Genomic DNA, 21,282 nt, shown 5'->3' on the forward strand with positions numbered 1-21,282 from the left:
ACTCCACATGCTTCAGTGAGCAGAGTGATCTGCGCCTGCGCTCTACAGTCAACAAGGCACCACATGCTCTCCATGCCAGTGCTACCTTTACAGGACAAGTGTGTCACCTTTGTGCTGTGTGTCTAACAAACTGAAATTAGATCAGACTGCCAAAAGTAAACAAAAATCCTGCTAAAACATTCAAATGTACTCATCCTCAAAAATGTTGGTGGAATTTGATGTGAGATGACAACATAATGTAAATCCTAAATGTAGAGTGTTATTCAGAAATGTCACTAAACCCTAAAACAATTTGGAGTAAGGGAAGCCTAATGTGTGTATTCAGAGTTTTTATCTTAAAATAAGATAAATAAAATGATGAAATAAAATGCCAACTCAGTGTTCTTTATTGTGTATAATATATTAGTCTACTGTTTTCCATAAACAGTTGAGTCTGCTTTCTGATTTATTTAGGCTATTTGATAAGGTAAAAAGAGAAGAGATTGCTATGACAGTTTTAAATATTTAATTGCCAACAATAATTAATTGCTAAACTAATTTAAACTAAACAAAACTAATTAATAATAATAAATTAACAAAGGTAATTCATCAGACATTAAAATTATATTTGTGTTATTTATTTTAAAAATGTTTATTTATTTAGTTTTTAAACAACTGTACACACGTGTAGTTGATATTAGATATGAACTTTATTATTCAAAAGTGACTTTGCGACACAATTAGAACGTGTCATTGGTTAGTATTTAAAGGCCTGTGGAACTCAGCTCATTTTGTTGGTTGAAGTTTTGGAGAAGGGGAGAGCAGGGCACAAAGTAACACACAAATTGTGTAAATCCACATGGGGTTCAGAGTATAATCTTTATATCCACAGTCATTTCACACTTGTCTAGTACAAATATATTTTTTCATAATAACAGTGTATAGGGTTTTTCTTTATTTACCCTAAAAAATTGCACGTGAAATGTGACAACATGCTCTGTAGGTGCATGGGGTACATTGTAACAGCTGAGGTTATTACATGATCATATGACAGCTTAAAATGTTATTTAATTGCATGAAATAATATATATATATATATATATACATATACACACACACACACACACAAGACAAACTAAAATATTTTGTCAATAAAATAAAATGGTGTTTTTTAAGAATTAAAAATAATAAAATTTTGCAGTTTGACAATGAACACATTGCAACCATGCTTGGGACGGCTCAAATAAACGAGCAAAAAATGCTTTACATGTCTTGAAATAATAATTTCAATAATTAGCATCGCTAATGTCATAGAATAAAACAGCAGGGCACATTGTAACGCAGTGTTACAACTTGCCCCATCTGCGCAACTGGAAATTAAAACAGGTTTCTGTCTTCTGATAGCTACAGAAGCATTTAAAAATAAAAATCTAAACTGATAAATAACTTAAGATTAAAATAATAGCATATTTGCCTCATTTTGAATGAGTAATAAAAACTGAAATGAAAAAATGTGTAAGCCAGAAATATAATTTTACTATTGTAAAATAAATACAGGTGCATTTTAAAAAAATTAGAATGTCGTGGAAAAGTTTGTTTATTTCAGTAATTCAACTCAAATTGTGAAACTCGTGTATTAAATATATTCAATGCACACAGACTGAAGTGGTTTAAATCTTTGGTTCTTTAAATTGTGCGGATTTTGGTTCACATTTAACAAAAACCCACCAATTCACTATCTCAACAAATTAGAATATGGTGACATGCCAATCAGTTAATCAACTCAAAACACCTGCAAAGGTTTCCTGAGCCTTCATAATGGTTTCTCAGTTTGGTTCACTAGACTACACAATCATGGGGAAGACTGCTGATCTAAACGTTGTCCAGAAGACAATCATTGACACCCTTCACAAGGGTAAGCCACAAACATTCATTGCTAAAGAAGCCAGCTGTTCACAGAGTGCTGTATCCAAGCATGTTAACAGAAAGTTGAGTGCACTTCATGCTTCCTTCTGCTGACCAGCTTTTTGAAGATGCTGATTTAATTTTCCAGCAGGATTTGGCACCCGCCCACACTGCCAAAAGCACTAAAAGTTGGTTAAATGACCATGGTGTTGGTGTGCTTGACTGGCCAGCAAACTCACCAGACCAAGAGACCAAAAAATGCAGATGAGCTGAAAGCCACTGTCAAAGAAACCTGGGCTTCCATACCATCTCAGCAGTGCCACAAACTGATCACCTTCATGCCACGCTGAAAAGAGTAAGTAATTAAAGCAAAAGGAGCCCCTACCAAGGATTGAGTACATGTACAGTAAATTAACATACTTTCCAGAAAGAAAACAATTCACTACAAATGTTTTGTTTCATTGGTCTTATGAAGTATTCTAATTTGATGAGATTGGTGGGTTTTTGTTAAATGTGAGCCAAAATCATCACAATTAAAAGAACCAAACACTTAAACTACAGTCTGTGTGCACTGAATTTATTCACAATTTGAGCTGAATTACTGAAATAAAGGAACTTTTCCACGATATTCTAATTTATTAAGATGCACCTGTATTCGGTGATATCTTCAAAAGACTTTTGACACACTTTTTTCTCTATATAATGTTGATATGGTAACTAGTAAATGCTGTAAATATTTAAACCACGTGTGTTAAAACTTACCCCGAGTTATTTTGTTCCCCCGCGCTCCCCTCGTCTGTTATCAGAGTGAAAAAAACTGCGTTATCAAGGGACTGTTTTCACGAATAATGAAGGCGTTTAAAGCGGACCGTTCACACAAAACCCAAAATACCCGCCCATTACAGCGGCTCGATGAGACACCTGCTGGTGCTGATGAGATAGATGGAGGGAGAGAGGATGCAGGGAGACGAGAAAAAAAGAAGAAGAAGTTTTGGAGTTGTGGCCTTTATCACTATTTTAGCAGAAGAGGAACTTACAACGTGGGTAAAGAGAAGGGGAATTGTGAAGTGGGATCGATTTTTAGACTTACTGATGGTAAAATCACAAATAGCCTAATGATAAAAGTTTTGATTTAAAAAAAAGAAGAAGAAACAAATCACTGGACCATATTGCTATTTTAGAATGACAGTTTAAAGATCACACAAGAAACTGATTTAAATATTTTTAGCCTATTACAGTTAACTAAAAACATTAAATAAAACTTGTTACTTTAAATAATATAAACTTCAGCTGAAATTAAATGAAATATTTTAAAACAGTAAAATCATTGTAACTAGTTGTCAAAGCAACATTTCTTATTTTATTTAAGTTTAACTTGATACACTAAAAAAAGCCTTAAAATAATATATATTATAATATTCCCTCTTTAGATCAGACTTCTCTACATCACATCCCTATGGTAGAGATCCAAGATCATCTAGATCCTCTGAAGTCCTTTCTGTTGTAGAAGAACAGCTGGTGCAGGACGTCCTTCAGCCTCAGGACGTCCATGCTTCAGGTAGTTTGAAGAGGACAGTGTAAGAGCTGGGCAAGGGTAAGACACTGTCATAATCTAAAACAATACACACATTCTCACATTCACAGTTTATATATTTATAATGAACTCTACACACTTTGGTTCTGAGTAACTGAGAAAACACTTTCTCTAAATGTAAATGAGAATAAAATGTTAATTATTGTTGCTCATCATGTTTAAAGGACAGCATTTAATCAAATAAAAATGTGCAGGAGTGGAGTATCCATATTCTCCAGCAGAGGGCGTTGAAGCATGCTTGCTGATCTGCTTACATTGCTTCGGTGACCATCCTTCCGCCACTCGTTTCACCGCTGTTTATTCAGATATCTTCAGTTATTAAAATAGTCCATGGGGTACGAATACAAGCAACCTTTGACGTTTATGTTGTCAGAAAACGAGATGAATATGAAAAAGTGTAGTAGTGACACGGCCAATTAAGACTACATAACCAGCTCTCCCTTCCAAGATGTTATTCTGCACAAAAATCCTGATTTATAATTGAGCCGCCGTCTGATGAAATCAAATGGCCTACAAGATGATAAGTGCCTGTGCTGTGATATGGCTATAAAGCTGAAAACGGTTCTCCTCGCTGCAAAATCTTTCGGAACAGCTGAATTCCTGACAGTACTTAGAAGAACAACAGAATACCAATATCTTTCGAGTTTTTAAAAGGATAGTTCTCCCAAAAATGAATACTCTGTCATCATTAACTCGCCCTCAAGTTATTCAAGTTGAATTTGTTTTCCATACTATGGAAATCAGTGTAAAGTGAACTGATGCCATCATTCTTTAAAACATCTTCTGGTATAAATTACAACAGATGAAGGAAACTCATAGGCTACAGATTAGAAACAAAATGATGGCAGAATTTCAATTTTCAAACTCCCCTTGACTATGTATCCTGCTTAATATTTTTATATTTGTGTAAGCTTCTACTCTAAAGTAATAAATGTAAATGGAGCATAAATCCTATGTTTTCATACAAATTAGCAAAAAGCTAGCAAGAAAAATAGCTTTAAACACATCAGATATCCATAGTCTATGCCAGAATCCCACAAAAACATCTTGATAAAAAAAAAAAACACACCTTAATTGACCATTTTCTGAAGGTTAAGCATCTCCTTTCACTGACTAATTAGTGAAATATTAATAAAAATAGCTTCAAACCCTATTGTTACCCTTTTCTTAAAAGTGCCTGACTGTGCACTCTGTACACCTGATTTCCCATTGAAATTATTTTGCAAACATTGCAGAATTCGTTAAATGTAACTTTACGGTAATACTATAAATAAGTGTTTTTAAGAGACTTTTTCTTCAAATACATTTTGTGCATCTATTCAAGCATCACACAGTATCTCATTATGTACTCTCTCCATCTAGCCTTTACATACATTTTATGCATGAGGATAGTCAACAACAGTTGATTTCAGATTCAACCACATGGTGCTACAGTCCAAAACAAACAAGCACGCACACAGGGGAAAGTGCCAAACTTTCTCTTTATCGAAACTGAACACAAATTCAAAATAAACACCTGGAACCATTATAAACTTTCAATTTGGAACACTAAAAAACAGTACCACACATACAAAAATGAATACAAAAAAAGTGTTCACCTTGTTTATGAAAAGCACACAAAGAAAAACTTCCTTTCTGATAAAATAGGATACAAAGCCAGCCTACTGACCTCTGTACAGATGTCACACTTCCAGCTATGTATATAATCTACATTTATGAGCATCATTATGGAGCCATAGCTCAGTTAGTTCACTTAGCCAGAGGGGTTCTGTGACTAACTAGTAAAAGACATTTTTGGCCTGTCTTCTTGAAAAGAAATTAACTCAAAACTTGTGTATATAAACTACACAACAGTATTGGAACAGTATCGTGATTTTTGCTGTGAAAAATACTGCTGCTATTGGAGTGTCATCACTTAAGATGGAGGCTGAAACCCAGTGAAAACTGCCATGACAGCTAAACACACTTCTTCATTTCACACCAATCACTGCTGTACAGCAAAGCCATTTCCTTACTCAGTGTCTCAGCTCTCCGTGTTCTTCATACCTCAAAATAGTGTACCTAAGATAATCAAGTTTATGAACTAAAGGCAACTCTCAAAAACAATGTCTTGCTCAAAGTCCAGGATCATTAGAACAAAATGATTTGGCATTGTGCATAGTTAAAGTCTAAACAGAAGTGAGCGTTTTCTGCTCAGAAGCAGCAGCCGTTCAGCTTTCCCCTGAGTGTTTGTACGATACGAGGCTGAGGAGGGGAATACAATGATAATCAGACACATTTCAACACTGATAAAATATCAGTCTAAAAAAAAATGCAAACTTAGATCTGGCATTTACATGTTGATTTGCAAAGTGAAATGATAATGTGTGAAAAAAAATGAATTAGAATGTGAAATGTCTTCAAATGTAGTGACGTAAACCTGGTTATAAAAAAAATAAAAATAAAAACTGAAACATACTTTTGTGTAGACGATGGAAATTTTGGGAACAAATAATAAATAGCTTTGAGAAATAATCTCAGAAATCACATATTTGACTCATATAGGTTTGTCTCTGTACCATATCCGCAGATTTACACTCAGCATATGTGAAAGTGTATGAATGGTAGACAATGTCCCTCTTGTCCTTTCCTCTTAACTTGCTTGTGCATTCTAGGATTTGTACTTAAATAGCTCAAGTATTTTACGTTCTAACACTCAAACTAAGGATTCCGCCTCTGACTTGCTGGAACTGTTCCTTGGCATCGGCTTGAGCTTCTCTGTGCTGTTACTGGAGGCAGCCTCTGACTTCACAGAGCTTGGGCCTTGCTCATCTTCATCATCAAGTGTGTCAGGGTAGATGACGAGGAAAGCCGCAGCAAGAAAACCAAGAAAGGAACCTCCCGCTGCAACCATGGGGATCACTCGAACCGTACCGACGGCGTCTACAACTGCGCCGAGCGCCGACGCCACCAAGATCTGAGAGATGTACACCTGACACGTCAGGATGGCGCAGTCGATGCCAAAGCCTCGCCGTGAGTTTCCAGGGCTGTGATGAATGTACTACGACAATGTAAAAGAAAGATGAAAGAAGCTGATTGAGAGCACTGCTGCTGTGAAGAATACTGCTGACACAAATCAAGTGCAACTGGCAGTGAAGATGAGCTTATCTTACAGATCTCCGTCATACACGCTACCATTCAAAAGGTCAGGAAGGTATTTTGAATACTTTCATTTAGGAAGGACTTTTTAAATTGATCAAAAGAATAAATTACATTACATGCATTATTTACTGTATTTCTGATCAAACAGTTGCAGCCTTGGTGAGTATAAGTGACTAAAAAATAATAATAATTCAAATGTAGTAATTCTTTTGAATGGTAGTTTGAATTATTGGAAACATCATACATTTGGTTACACAAGTTAATAAAATGATACAGACCTCTTTAATTTCATGGTACTGTCCCAGCAGAGCATAAGGGCAGTATGACATGCTCATAGAGATGATTCCCATGGTGCTTATCATCACCATAGCTACATATACATTGGGAAAGATGGACATGATGGCTGTGCCCACTGCGTAGCCTAGAGTCCCCAACATATAGACGATTTTTATGCTTAGGTCGTAGTTGTTTAAGATCCTTTGGAGCACGTCTGTGAAAAAAAAGTGTCTGATTATTTGGTTTGAATAATACTCTAAACGGACACTGACATAGAAATTGTATGCAAAAAAAAGGTTCACATAAAATAAAATGTTACATAAAATGTGTAACAAATTAACATTCCTTTTTAAATTTAAAAGAATTACAAGTTTAATCTTAAATTGCAGGTAACTAAGAAAACAAACAACATTCTGAAGGAAATTACAGATATAAAACATAAATGTTTAGAACCATCAAACCCTAAAAAATCTGCTATTCCATAATGTGGTCATGTGAGTGTCTAAATACAGAACTGAAACCCTGATCACACCACTGGACGAAACAAAAAATGTAATCCTCATCATTAGCCATGTTTTATACAAATACAACACATAAACATAACACGCACCTGAGCAGAGCGCAGCTGTAGCTGCATAGATCACAAGCCCCCAGCAGCCCATCTGCACACCTTTACTGTAGTTCTGCAGGGCGGTGGAGTTAGCAGCAGCCTGGTTTTGAAAAACATCAACAGGATATCAAGAATAATCAGTACTGCATATAGTAAAACAGAGCATGTATCATATTGACAATCCATATTAGAATAGTAAAAGGCATGCAATGTAGACTAAAAATAACACCTTGCTGTTTTGATTATATGGAAATGTCCTGTAGTAAAGACATTGTGAAAACAGTCCATGTGACATCCGTGGACTATTTTAATGATGTCCTTACTATGTTTCTAGGTCTGGAAACATTTCAATTACATTGCTCTCCATAGAGGGTCAGAAAGCTCTCGGATTTCATCAAAATTGTTCGATTTGTGTTACAGGTTTGGAACGACATGTATTTAATGACAGAATTTTCACTTTTGGGTGACCTATCCTTTTAAATAAATGTTTTTTTTTGGCACCATAGTTTAATCACTTTAAAGTGTTGCATTGGCCGTCTTTTTGTAGTAAAGAACCCATCATGGTTTAATGAAAGGGAAGATGACAGGAAGTGACGCACGGTTATCTGCATTGAAAACAGATGAGCGCACATGTGCATATACAGCTCCTGATCGGGATGAACTTCACAGGATTTTGTCCACAGAATGATAAGAGCACATGTTTTAACATTATTTTATGATTTCACACGCAGTATTTTAACTTAACCGCTTCAAGCCATGCACACTGCCCTGGACATGACAGGTTTTCTGGTTCGCAAAACAAGTAACGTTACTTTAAAATTATTCCTTAGCTTATTGCCGTAACTGTGGCAGCCAACAACAGCACAGCTCCGCACATTGTTATATTTAATTATAATGAAAAAGTTTCAATTCAGTCAATCTTTTTTCCCCATTTTAACATGGATTTTAGTATGAAGATGGCAGATAGCAGCGGAAGCACATAATATCTGCATTCTGATTGTTCAGATCGCCTGTCAATCAAGCTATTTGCTAACGGTCAATTACAGGACAATTTAAGAAACTCTTCTTACAGTTGGGTCTCCTTCAAAGATGACCTGGCCCATGAAGTCCGTGTAGAACACAGCTTGTGCGATCATGGAGAACCAGGTGAGCAGGTGACATACACACAAACGCCAGAGCTGGGGTGGCATCTTCAGCATGGACAACCAGAGCAGTTTGACTGTCGTACCATCATCCCCATCCTCACTCTCTTCATCCTCCTCAATCATGAGGGATGCAGAAATGCGACTTATCGGCAACTTCCGCCGTTCATGCCGTGTATCGATTTCGTCAATGTCATTCAGGCTTCGTGAAGATTTGATTGGCCCAGCCATGTTGCCATAGCGCCTTCGCCATTGAAAGCCCACACGTCCGTGATAAGAGAAGGTGAAGGAGGGCTGGCGGTAGAAAGAAGGGGTGCGGCGACGCACTGGGACGCCAGATGGACGTAAACCGACTTTGCCTGGGTGATTGGCGGCACTCACTGCTCCAGTGACTGGATTTCCAGAAACAGCAAAGCTTCCGTTTATGGTTTTGGCAGCTCCACAGACATGTTCCCCATTGCTATCGCAATTCTGTAAGTGGTGGTTAGTGCATTGACCTGCATGGCTGGTGTTGCAGCAATTCAATGTTGTTCCATCATCTTGTAGACCCTGGAAGTCCTGGAATAAAGTCGGTTCAATGTCGTACAGAAACTGCCCATCACGATCCAAGTCCAAGTCTGGGTCAAGCTCTACTGTAGCATCTGGCATGGCTAAAACAGAGTCACTTTTACTCCTTACTAGGTCGATGTTAAGAAAGTCTGTTGAAACATCCCGCTCAGAATGGTCATCCTCATGAGCTGACAATGGCTCCTCTTCAGGGATCAGTTCTAGTTGAGGTATGAGACGAGTAGATGGAAAGCTGCCATAGAGCTGGACAGGAGGTGGCCTTTCTTCATCCTCATCCTTCAGTACCCATGGCTGGTTGGGGTTATATAGATGCTCCTTGATGCTGAAAAGATGAAGGGTCGCAGAAATGATAAAGATGATGGCAGCAAAGAAAAAGAGGACCTGCTCTTGGGCTTTAAAAGCTCGACCTAGGAAGGTATTGGTCCAGTCCAGCCCTCCTAGCATGTAACCTAAAGCACCTCCCAGCCCTGAAAAACAGGAATTATATCAAATATAATCACCATCCAGTATAATGTTAAGTGCACTACTGTTTAAAATGTACAAGTTTTATGTTTTTGAACAAACTGGTGCAAATATAATTTTTTGATTCTGATTAGAACTTTCCTAGCGGATAATTAACTATTTAAACCTGAGTTTTTTTTAAAGAGTTGTAAATATGACGCTAAAGAACACAGTGTCTCTTCCAGTTCAGATCAATTTATCACTCCCAGTCCCAGAATATACACCTGCTGAGAAAGCGTGGATATTTAGAGCCATGTCCTGTTCCTCAGTATCAGCCACATCCAGGAGGTAGGCTCTGATTGGTCCATCCAAAGCATCAGCACAGAAGTCTAGAACCACCACACCAACAACGGTCAGCACAATCCCAAACGGTTGATTACTGGGAACATCACCCAGAGACAGACCTGATTGACACAGAGATTCAAATCAAGGACCAATCATTTATAAAATGTTAAAAAAATGTATGTGTAATATAAAATATATAGTCAAATGCTTCCTATTTAAACAATGGTGACTTGTAATTCTGTAGATATCGGTGCATATTTTAAATATTATATATTAAATAATTACCTATTAGAGATCCATTAAGAAATAAGGCCACTCCTATTAACACTCCAATACACAGTGCCAAAATGAAGGGTCTCCTCCGACCCCATTTCAATGTGCAACGGTCACTTGCTGAGCCAATCAGAGGAGTGAAAATTAAACCCAAAATAGGGCTGAGGAACCAGGTTAAGCTGTAATACTGCTCCGGGAGACCTGCAAGAAGAAACGGACTGGGATTAATTCAATTCCAAGGTTCAGGGAGATCAAAAAGATATTTTTTAATAACCACTTTTTGATACAATATACAAATATGGCTACTTAAGCAACCCACATCAGCTGAAACAGACATTCAGGAAGGTTTCAGCATGTCTGCAGTTCATTAACCTGCCATTTACAACACTATAAACCTTTCAGATACGAGATCGAGAACTGTGTCATAGTAATGAAGCAATCAAACTGCCTCGGGCAATAAAATTATTATCAAATGCGATGACTTAGGAGTAAATAAAAAGGGCATGAGAAAACTGAAAAGAATATTTGGGATTATTCGTTAGTGATGATTTATAGCAAAAAATCATTTTAACAGCTAAGGGAATTTTCCATGAGTCTGGCACACAGAACTCGTGCCAGGACTGATGACATGATAAAACCCAAACACTTGATTACTCAAGTGAAACTTAAATGTCTAACTTCTCCTTTTTTAAAGAGGGCCAAACGTGCAAAAGGACTACAGGTCATGTGTGTAGCGGGATGTCAACTGAGAATGTGAGAACAGAAAGTGCAGACAACAGACAAGTCACATGTCAAAATTGCAGATCAGAACTCTTCAGCTTTAAAGATGAACAACTATCCAAACCGCATTCAAACCTCTGTGGACCGGGTTAAAGTGCAGTATGAAGTAATGAAGTAATCAGCTTGTATTATAAAGCAATAACACTCAGTGTTACAACTCCCAAGGGCCAGAACTTAAAGAGATGGTTTTGTCAATACACACTGCATTTAATGTATAACAGCAGATCATTTTAATCTGTTTACTCTAAAAACAGACTCTGGTTAATTGTCTATTAAACCACACTTAAAATCTCAATTATTTTAGCTATTTATTTTTTATAAAATAGGCCATTTGAGATTTTAAGGGACACATATATTTTGCCTAAACATGCACATTAAAGCAACATAAACTGATTATTTTAGGTTACGATAAGCTTTTTTTTTTTGGAGGAAATGGCCTTTCTGAGTTTAGCGGATGGATATTTAAGATACCTTCAGCCATTAAATCTAATAAAACTGCTTTTGGCATGAGATCAGAAGGCCTTTTCAAAGAGCCTTTTCTGAGTGCAATTCAAAACTTTTGTTATGTTAACACTGTAGTTTCCTGAGAGGATCTATTGACACTGATCTTATTCAAAATAGACGGAAAACCGAGAGAAAGAGAAATGCACAGACTCTCACATTCTCTGCATTCTATGTAAATGCTACCTCATCCATTTGTGCATGCTACAGTGGAAACAAACATCCCTCCATCTTATTACTATAACATAGGGTAGGCATTGGCACAATAGGGAATCTTTACCAAATCCAAAGGAATGTCCCAGTTCAATGATTATGAATAGAGGACTTAAGCCTAGGATGAATTTAAAACACTAAATTACCCATTAACCCTCTATTTATAGCTAAGTGTGCATGCCTGTTGAGCTTGTTTTATATACATCTAAAGAATGCTTAAAAGATCTGAATTTTGTCATTATATACAAAAGTGCAGTAAAATTATAATATATATATATAAACAAACATGTTCATCATAGCCTAGATATTTTTTTAATGATATTTGTGTGATTATATCTTCTATGAAACACAAAAGCAGATATGTTGAAGAATGAAAGTCAATAGGGTCCAAAACAACATTAGAACCCACTGGCGTTCAAAACTGATAAAGGTTTGGAATGACATGTTAAGGGATAAATTAGGACTTTCTGTCTATAGACATATGAAGGAAATTAATTGATTTAAGGTGTCAAAAGGTTTGTTGGGAAAACAGTGGATTACTGACCTAGCTGCAACAGCACAGGAGTGACTAGTGCTGTTTCCATCGCATAGCAGAACTCCCTCCCGAACATGACGGCACCGTGCATGACCCATAACCGCTTTGGGATGTTGTTTACAGAATCCTCACTGGCTGAGTCCTCTGACATCTCCACTTCCCGCTCTTTCTCCTTCTCTGCATTCTGTCCACCGTTCGAATCCTTTTCTTGTACGACTGCCATTTCCAGCACTGGAACGGACTCTGGGACAGCGTTCTTGGGTGCCATGCTGGCCTGCATATACGAAGCTGGTGTCTGCTGTCTTGGTCCAGAAACGTTTCCTGTGGTACTTACCCCTCACAAGTCCAGACTGTATTCTCCTTACACCGATCTTTCATAATCCACAGCAGGCTTCTTATTATAAAACACCCGCAGTAACAAGAGATGTCAAGTTGTTCCATATATTTCAGTGAGAGATCTACCAACCGTTGCAATGAATCCTAGTCCATATAGAGCTTTGTTGGTGTAACTCACAAGTCATGTTTTCATGAAAAGAAAGAGGGAAATGGGGGAGGGTATGGAGAGCAGAACAGGTGGATGTTCCTCTCTGTGCTTCCATGGAATTACTTATTAATCTAGATGAGAAGGAGAGACGGAGTGAATGAGAGACGAAGAGACTGAGAAATCTTGGCATTAACGAGTGATATCCAGAAAGAACAAGGCATTGGAAAAATGTCAGTGAAAAACAAGAAGGGGAAAAATCCTGGCACTGCGACAGTAAACATAGTTTAGTTTTAATAGAAGTCTGATTTATTTCACATATCTGTAATCCCTGGGGAAAGCAAAATGAAATAATGAAGTGACTAAATTAGGAAAAAGGCTCTGAAAAGATAGGAGAATGTAGATACATATTCTTAAGATAACAACATTTTAAAGCCTTAAAGGGATACTCCTCCCTAAAATGAAAATGTTGTCATTAATCACTTATCCGCATGTCGTTGCAAACCCTTAAAAGCTCTGTTCATCTTCGGAACACAATTTAAGATATTTTGGATGAAAACCTGGAGGCTTGAGACTGTCCCATAGACTGCCAAGTAAATAACAGTGTCAAGGTCCATTAAAGTATGAAAAGTCGTCGTCAGAATACTCCATCTGCCATCAGACGTGCAATCTGGATTATATGAAGTGATATGAACACTTTTTGCAAGTGAAGAAAACAAAAATAATGACTTTATTCAATAATTCCTTTGTCAATCTTCTCCTGTCTTATGTTTGTTTTCTTCTTGCACGTATGATGGCAGATGGAGTATTCTGACGACGTCTTTCATACTTTTCTGGACCTTGACACTTATTTACTTGGCAGTCTATGGGACTGTCTCAAACCTTGAGGTTTTCATCCAAAATATCTTAAATTGTGTTCCGAAGACGAAGTGAGCTTTTACGAATTTAGAACAACATGGAAGTAAGTGATTAATGACATAATTTTCATTCTGGGGTGGAGTAACCCTTTAACCAAGAAACAATCATTTAAATATAAAAGTGACCATTTCCTACACGTTATCAAATTATACATATTATATACAAATTATGTAACGTTACATATATTACAAGAAAACAGAGACATATTTTGGAATTCTTTCTGCCAGTTTTCATTTTAATGTTGTAACATATCTCGCACAACTTCAGTGGTCTGTTGGCACTATCTTATACTATAGGATGGACTTTTTAAAACAAGAAAACAATTTATTTGACTTTTTTTCTAATGCAAATCTACAACAAAGTAATAAATAAGAGCAATATGCGCCATCTTTTGTCGACATCCCACACGGATTTTGGAACGCTCTCCAGTTGCTATGGTTACGTGTTCACGCGAACGCGACTGTTTGCAAATTCTATTTGTCAAACACAAGCTTTAAAACGGGTTGAATACGCTTGTCTTCCACAGTCATGTGGTAAAGACAGCAACAGTGTGTAAAGTTCCAAAGGTCGTTTTAAAGGAGTCAGAATGACATAATCGCGCTGCCTTAGCACTAAAAAAAAAGAAAAGAAAATCGAACAGCACATGCGGTACAAAAGCCATTTAAGTTACATAAGCGTCTTCCGTGAAAGCTAATGGTGGATGAGCAGCTCATATGTTAAAACTAATTTATTCTAAATTAATGTATGGATTGATATATATATATTTTTAAATATAAGTACAAATTTTAATATAAATAAACTGAAGAAAAAAAGTTAAATAATTGCAACGTATATTTACAACAGTTAGGCTACTAATTTAGTAACAAGGCACGTGAGCATCTCTAACATGTAATAATTAAAAACATATCCTACCTCGTTAAGTACCTTGTTTCATCTGACGTAAAAATGATCCTTTTAACCCAGAAATTTTGTCCCAGATCAAGTTAAGTAGACAGGTACACTCAAGTAGTTCTACAGAACAAACTGAAGTGTGACAGAGCCAAAAACGTGTCACTAGTTTTATTTGCTGGTTACATGAGACGCCCGTGATAACCGTCCGTCCCCCGTGCGCTACACTGATAAGGTTAAGTTACACCCAGACGCTTCTGGTAGGTAACATCCACCCCAGAGCAGCCCAGGCCTGCTGTGACAAGAGTCAGGTGGGCGAATGGACACCTCTGTCAGAGACTGGCGTGAAAATATGACAAGCTGACAAGAGGACGGTATATAGGAGGTCATCTGTTATTAAGGCATGCGGACGTGGCGATGAGGTGCCTTTCGTTGAATCACGTGCAACTATCTTTTAAGAAGCCCATGATGGAGCTGAAATCATGCCTAAACATGTACGGTTTCCTGTTTGTGATTGGAAGTACGCCTGGAAACCAAAACTTAAACCCAGTTATTTCCAGTCAAAGCTTAATGTTATTGTTAGACACATAATCAACCTCGCTGGCTAATATAAACGTCAATAACGTTCCCAAATCCCCATTAAAAACCCGTTCCCTGTAATTTTTCCTGGATTCAAAGGATTGCCAGATCATCAGACTGTTGCATGCAGTCATGTTGCCTTGATAGTAATTTGGATCCTTCGCATCATACACACAATAATCATGTTACCAACTGTATCACTTGGAAGGGTGAAGTGACTGGAAATGTGAGCGAGCAAGTCGCAATAATTATGCATTTGGGATTTTGCTTAACTTTAAATGAATCATCAGTCTGATTAATGCTTATACAGTCTGTTAGCCCGGACTGCTAGCCTGCTAATTAACTTGCTTTTACAGTAAATTTAACTGATACCTTCAGTTCCCGAGCACGACGAGCGGTCCGATTCATAACAGGCATCTCCCTTTATGGATTAAAGAAAGAATATGAGCATCCATAAGTAAATGGAGAAAGATGTTAAAGAGCCAAATGTACCTGCTCTGAGGTCGCGGATGTACTGCATCTTTTGTCTGTTTCGTGGTTGCCAGATGTTACGCTCTACAAATCCCCCTAATCAGCAGTGATGTAATATCGCAATGTCAAAATCTGTGAACTGAAAACCCAGAAACCACAAACACTTTTAGTCATTACTTACTATTTAACAATGTCATAAAGAGGTAACTGATGTCTCTTAAAGAGATATTTGATAATAAAATATTATGGAACAAAATAATACGGCAAATTGTTAACGAATTTTGTGTTATACTAGAGTTTAGATAAAATACTACACTTAGTATTAAACTTCTGCACCTAGTTCAGACTGAATTGATTAAGAAGCGCTATTCAAACCATTATTTGTAGATAACTGTATCATGCTTTTCTTCTCAACTTTTCATATGGCATAGAATAAAGTCTAATATGTGGTTAGCATTATTTAAAAAAAAAAACTGTTTTGTTTACTCCCCACAATCAATGATTAGACCAACTCTTATTTGGCCTAAAACTTTATTTTCTTTTGCTGTGTTTTGCCTGTTATTATTTGACATCTCTAGAAACCTCCAAAAAGCTTTATAATATATATATATATATATATATATATATATATATATATATATATATATATATATATATATATATATATATATATATATATATATATATTAATGGATATATTTATGTATAGATTCAGTGAATTACTGCTATGTTGCATGGGTTTTCAAACTGGTATATGGGGCCACGAGAGGATTCTTGGGGGTGCTGTGGAAATTTGAAGGGACAAAATTGTATTTTGGAACTGTCAGTGTTAACTTAAAAAAAAATCTGAAAAGTGTAATGGAAATAAATATAAATATGTTTCTCTGCAGGTGTACAAATATGTGTACATATAATTTTACTCTAATTGTTGGTAGAAAAAAGATACAGTAGATACAAAGACAATATATTCTAGATAATGTTTTAATAATTTGTTTTGGTTCAGTACAGTAACAATATAATAGGCAATAATATAAGTCTTCATGCGTCTTCATACGTCTGCCTCTAAGAGGGCATCATTGTTTTTGCAACCCCCTGCTCTAAAGCACTGCAAGCTTTAAAATGGTATGGCACATTATGGTGGCATTGCTAAATAGTTGTAATAGTTACAAACATAACAGTGTCACATTTGAAATAAAATCTCTACATCAAAGTATTTACAGTACACATTGAAAACAAAGTCACAAATGTGCATTTATGTCACTGATTTTGCGTTAGTATGACATGGTAATGGAAACCATCTGAATACTCCACGGCACATGTGGGCTCCCTCATGCAGGCTGGCTTCCCTGCTGGACAGGGCTCATGCTTATCCTTATACTATTGGCTATAGCAATCACTGTGCCCGAAGCCTTCGAGCTCTTCTGCACGCTGATAATGTCCCCGCTCGTCTGCTCTCTTTCCATCTTCCTGAGAAATCTCTTCATGGTAGACTGAAAGTTAGTGGTGACGAAACAGTAGACCACAGGATCCAAGCAGCTGTTTAGGCTGCTGAGGGTGACGGTCACATGGTACACAATCACATGATGAGGCAAATCAGGATGGAAGTAAAACAGAACTTGACGGACGTGAAACGGCGTGAAGCAGACGGTGAAGATCACCAGAACGGTGGACAGCAGCTGTACAGCTTTCATGCGTCTGTCACGGCTCTGCTGCATGAGGCCCGGGCTGGAGAGGGCGCACATGATTCGAATAGTAAACACTACGATGATCACCATTGGTAGGAAGAACTCAAAAACGGTCAGTGCGAAGAGTTTGGAAAGGCAGCAGCCCGAGTGCTTGAAGGCTGTTGTGAGAAGCGAGTAGGTCACGATGATGGCGAACAGCCAAATACAGATGCACACCGCTTTGGCCACACTGGGGTTCCTCCACTTCCGTGAGGCCTCTGCCTGAACGATGGCCAGGTAGCGGTCCACGCAGATGCTGGTGAGGAAGAGGATGCTACAGTACATGTTGACGAAGTAGCTGAATATGTGCATGTAGGAACAGATGAGGCATTTTCCTCCACTGTAGTACAATATGATACGAGTGGGAAGAGAGAGGTTAACCAACAGGTCTGTCACCACTAGGTTAATAGTGTAGATGACTGACGTGGTCTTCGGCTTGGTCCTGAAGCAGAAGACATACAAAGCCAGGCTGTTAAGGGTCATCCCTACCATAAAGATAAGGGCGTTGATGACCACCAGAGCTATCCACAGGCTGTAAAAGTCATTATACAGACCCTCATCCAAGTGGGCCAGTCTGTGTAAATAAGGTTCACGGTATGGTGGAGAAGTGTTGGTTGTTAGGGAAGGAATTGATGTTGATGTGAGGTTCAGAATCAGGGAACCATCCATAAGGGTCATCTCTGTGGTTTGAGGGCTGGATCTGAATAAAAACCAAAGAGACACAACAGTTTGCAATAACAGTTTTTCTGAAGCCATTTATTTGTGCATTGAAAAAATATCTTGATTGCATATAAAATTTCAATCCATTTGGATTACACAGTTTTAACATTGACTGTTAAATTTAATATGATGCATATTTGCTAATTAAACATGCAAGGGTTCTGCACTTTTAACTATTGGAATTTATTTGATTGAATTTAAATACTATTTTTTTTTTAATTGCATGAATCTGTTCACTGTGAAAACAGTTCAGTTCATTCAGTTCAAAAGTATGGACATGGTTAAAATATAGTTAGCTATAGTTAGTTTAAATATAGTTAGTAAGTATGAGAATGGGAAAAACGTCCGCATAGATTTTTGAGGCTAAATGTATATTGCGTATTAAAACACATTCAAAAATTTCTTTAATTCACGTATGACTTAAAAGATATGCATCGTAATGGTTTGTAATCCAAATGGAAGGAAATGTTAATATATATATATATAATTTAAATACATGAATCCTATATAGAATTGGAATATGAGAATAATTTGTAGATTTTTTTTTTACATTTAATTATTTCTTTTTTTATTTTACTAGTATTTAGTTTATATTGTATTTATTATTATTTTATTCTGAATAAAAAAATAAATAAAGTATGTATTATTATTATAAATAAATTCAGTATGTAGTATGAAATAAATATTAAACTTTCCAGTACTATAAAGTAGCTAAGTGACTTTGATGGATGTTTAATTTTCTGTCATTTAAAAATAAATAAGAAGTCATTGCTGAAAGTTTGAGCTAATTTAGTGTAATATTTATACTTGTCTCCCACAGTGGTACTCTTGCAGTATGTTATATAATATAGTGGACTAATTCAAACAGACTGTTTCTCTGGTCAAGTTGTACCTAGGTTTGGTATGTCCAGCATAAAACTAAATGACAGTTTTAAGACTGTGTGTGCCTACATCTCGAACCCTTGTCACATGGTACACAGTGGCATCATGGAAAATTGCCTGCTAAAACAAATATGCTCTCCTTCCATTGCAGGAAGAATGAGCCTGAAAAACAAACAGCCTGGAAGCCTCTGACGAAGAGGTGCCTACAGTCTGGCACAGTTCAGAACGAGATGTGTTTATAATTAAGACTAATGGGAAGAATTTGTTTGGATACGGAGATTCGTGGGAATAGACGTGTATCCCTCTACTACGCGAATGAATTCTGAGCAGCGGCTGAAGGCATCAGACTTTTGGCTCTTACGTGTGTTTATGTACACAGGCCTCTGCTCAATTTACATCTTAATTGAAAAGACAGAACAATATACAATATTTATTGACCAAAATAAAGTTGTTTAGACATCAGAGACGAAACTCCACACAATTACTTTAAATATTTGAACAACGTTAAGCACTGTGGCACAATTAAAATTAAGCTGCACTCCTCCGAAATAAGTAATGTTAAACAAATTTTGTTAATTTTTGGCAGTTTCACACTGACAGTAAAAATCTATCTGTAGCTTTACGAAAAAGGCAAATAAGTTGTTGCAGGGGAGAGAGGTGGTGAGGAATAGAACCTCCTGTTAAGAAAACTGTCCTCATCAAAAACCTGACTCTCAGATATAAAGAGAGAATGTCATTCTGCACAACTAATGGCCCTCTTATGAAAGACAGTGATGCATTAATGCTGTCCAAATAAATATCTCTGTGCGAGTCGCCATCACAGATGATGAAGGACGTTCTTTGGTTTGAGAATCATCCTCAATATATATATATATATATATATATATATATATATATATATATATATATATATATATAAAATCAGCCATTTCTCCAGTCTTCAGTTTCACATGATCCTTCAGAATTCATTATAATATGCTGATTATCATCAGATTTGAAAGCATTGTGCTGCGTAATATTTTTTTGGAACTCTTGATACTTTTTTTTCTTTGATTCTTTGATGAATTAAAAATGTTAAAAAAGAACTGCATTTATTCAAAATAGAAATCTTTTCTAACAATACAACACTTTACTGTCCCTTTTCATCCATTTACCACATCCTTGCTGAATAAAAGTATTAATTTCTTCAAGAAAAAAGAAAGAAAAAAATTATTTTCTTCTATTTTGAATAAACACTTTTCAACTTTTTATTTGTCAAAGACTCCAGAAAAAAAGTATCATCGGTCCCAAAAAGTATTAAGCAGCCCAACTGTTTGATTATAAATCTGCATATTAGAATGATTTCTGAAGGATCATGTGACATTGAAGACTGGGGTAATGATGCTAAAAATTCAGCATTACTTCACAATAATAAATTATATTTGAATGTATATTAAATAGAAAGCTGTTATTTTGAATTTGCAATAATGTTTCACAAAATTATATTTAATTTCCTGAGTTTTTGATCAAGTAGATAAGAGCAAAATAAACCTCTTTAATAAACATTAAAAGATCTTACTGATCCCAAACTTTTGAAAGGGAGTTTACACACGCACACAAACTGTATATAACTGCATACTGTATGCAAATATAAATAACTGTTGATATATTATTTTCATAATTTAAAAGAACTTCCAAAATACTAAATATTCAAGGATGGCATGGCAAACAATAGCCATGGAAATTTTATATCATTAAGAGCACAACAATAATCTGCATCATCACACAATAATCACACACAGCAAAATGTCATTGCTCACCTGCACATGCAGACGGATGAGAATTTGGATCTGGAGTGAGAAACACAAGTGTTTTAGCAAAGGCCACTGCTCTGACACTCAAATTAGAGCCAAACCACTCCCTAAAAAATCTTAAAGAAACTTAAATGATGAAAATCCAATCCCCTGTGCTACAAACATGCTGAACATCTTCACCTTGAAGAGGCAAGAAGAAGATCATCTCTCCACCTTGTCTATGTTGCATGTCTCTTTTCTGTTTCTGTCTCTCTCTGTCTGTTTCACTCTTTTGTTGTTTCCTTCCCTCCCTTCATCCTCTCGCTCACAGGAAGTTTGAGTTCGTTTGGATAAACCCTGACATTACAAACACTGGATTCTGGGATATGATACTTTTCATGCAGTGATTGTTTTCTCTGTGGTTTACTAAAATAAAATTCAACATAGGCTTTAAATACAATGTAAGGATTATTTGAAGGAAAATTTAGCCTAAATCCGTCTAACATCATTTGGGTGCTGAAAAAAACAAATGCTAAAAGTTATAA

The 21,282-nt window shown here is 36.6% G+C and overlaps 2 protein-coding genes across 6 annotated transcripts; both read right to left on the reverse strand.

The window, feature by feature from the left end:
* Positions 1 to 4,941: 4,941 nt before the first annotated feature.
* slc45a4b (solute carrier family 45 member 4b) lies at positions 4,942 to 15,767 on the reverse strand. Of its 5 annotated transcripts, XM_052578637.1 has the most exons (9): positions 15,661 to 15,767; positions 15,541 to 15,589; positions 12,312 to 12,917; positions 10,286 to 10,474; positions 9,940 to 10,119; positions 8,576 to 9,681; positions 7,506 to 7,605; positions 6,898 to 7,109; positions 4,942 to 6,518 (listed from the first exon to the last, which is right to left on the reverse strand). In XM_052578637.1, exons 3-9 carry the CDS (start codon positions 12,580 to 12,582, stop codon positions 6,174 to 6,176), a joined length of 2,403 nt encoding a protein of 800 aa, XP_052434597.1. In that variant the 5' UTR covers positions 12,583 to 12,917; positions 15,541 to 15,589; positions 15,661 to 15,767; the 3' UTR covers positions 4,942 to 6,173. The 5 variants fall into 5 exon arrangements, with proteins under 5 accessions (XP_052434597.1, XP_052434598.1, XP_052434599.1 ...); XM_052578638.1 differs by lacking the exon at positions 15,541 to 15,589 and having other exon boundaries at positions 15,661 to 15,743; XM_052578639.1 differs by having other exon boundaries at positions 15,541 to 15,690.
* An 824-nt stretch (positions 15,768 to 16,591) lies between these two features.
* On the reverse strand, positions 16,592 to 21,120 carry gpr20 (G protein-coupled receptor 20). Its single transcript, XM_052578931.1, has 3 exons — positions 20,939 to 21,120; positions 20,765 to 20,794; positions 16,592 to 18,063 (listed from the first exon to the last, which is right to left on the reverse strand). Exons 2-3 carry the CDS (start codon positions 20,770 to 20,772, stop codon positions 16,968 to 16,970), a joined length of 1,104 nt encoding a protein of 367 aa, XP_052434891.1. The 5' UTR covers positions 20,773 to 20,794; positions 20,939 to 21,120; the 3' UTR covers positions 16,592 to 16,967.
* Positions 21,121 to 21,282: the final 162 nt, after the last annotated feature.

Source organism: Carassius gibelio, chromosome B16, assembly GCF_023724105.1.
Source record: "Carassius gibelio isolate Cgi1373 ecotype wild population from Czech Republic chromosome B16, carGib1.2-hapl.c, whole genome shotgun sequence".
NCBI lineage: Eukaryota > Metazoa > Chordata > Actinopteri > Cypriniformes > Cyprinidae > Carassius > Carassius gibelio.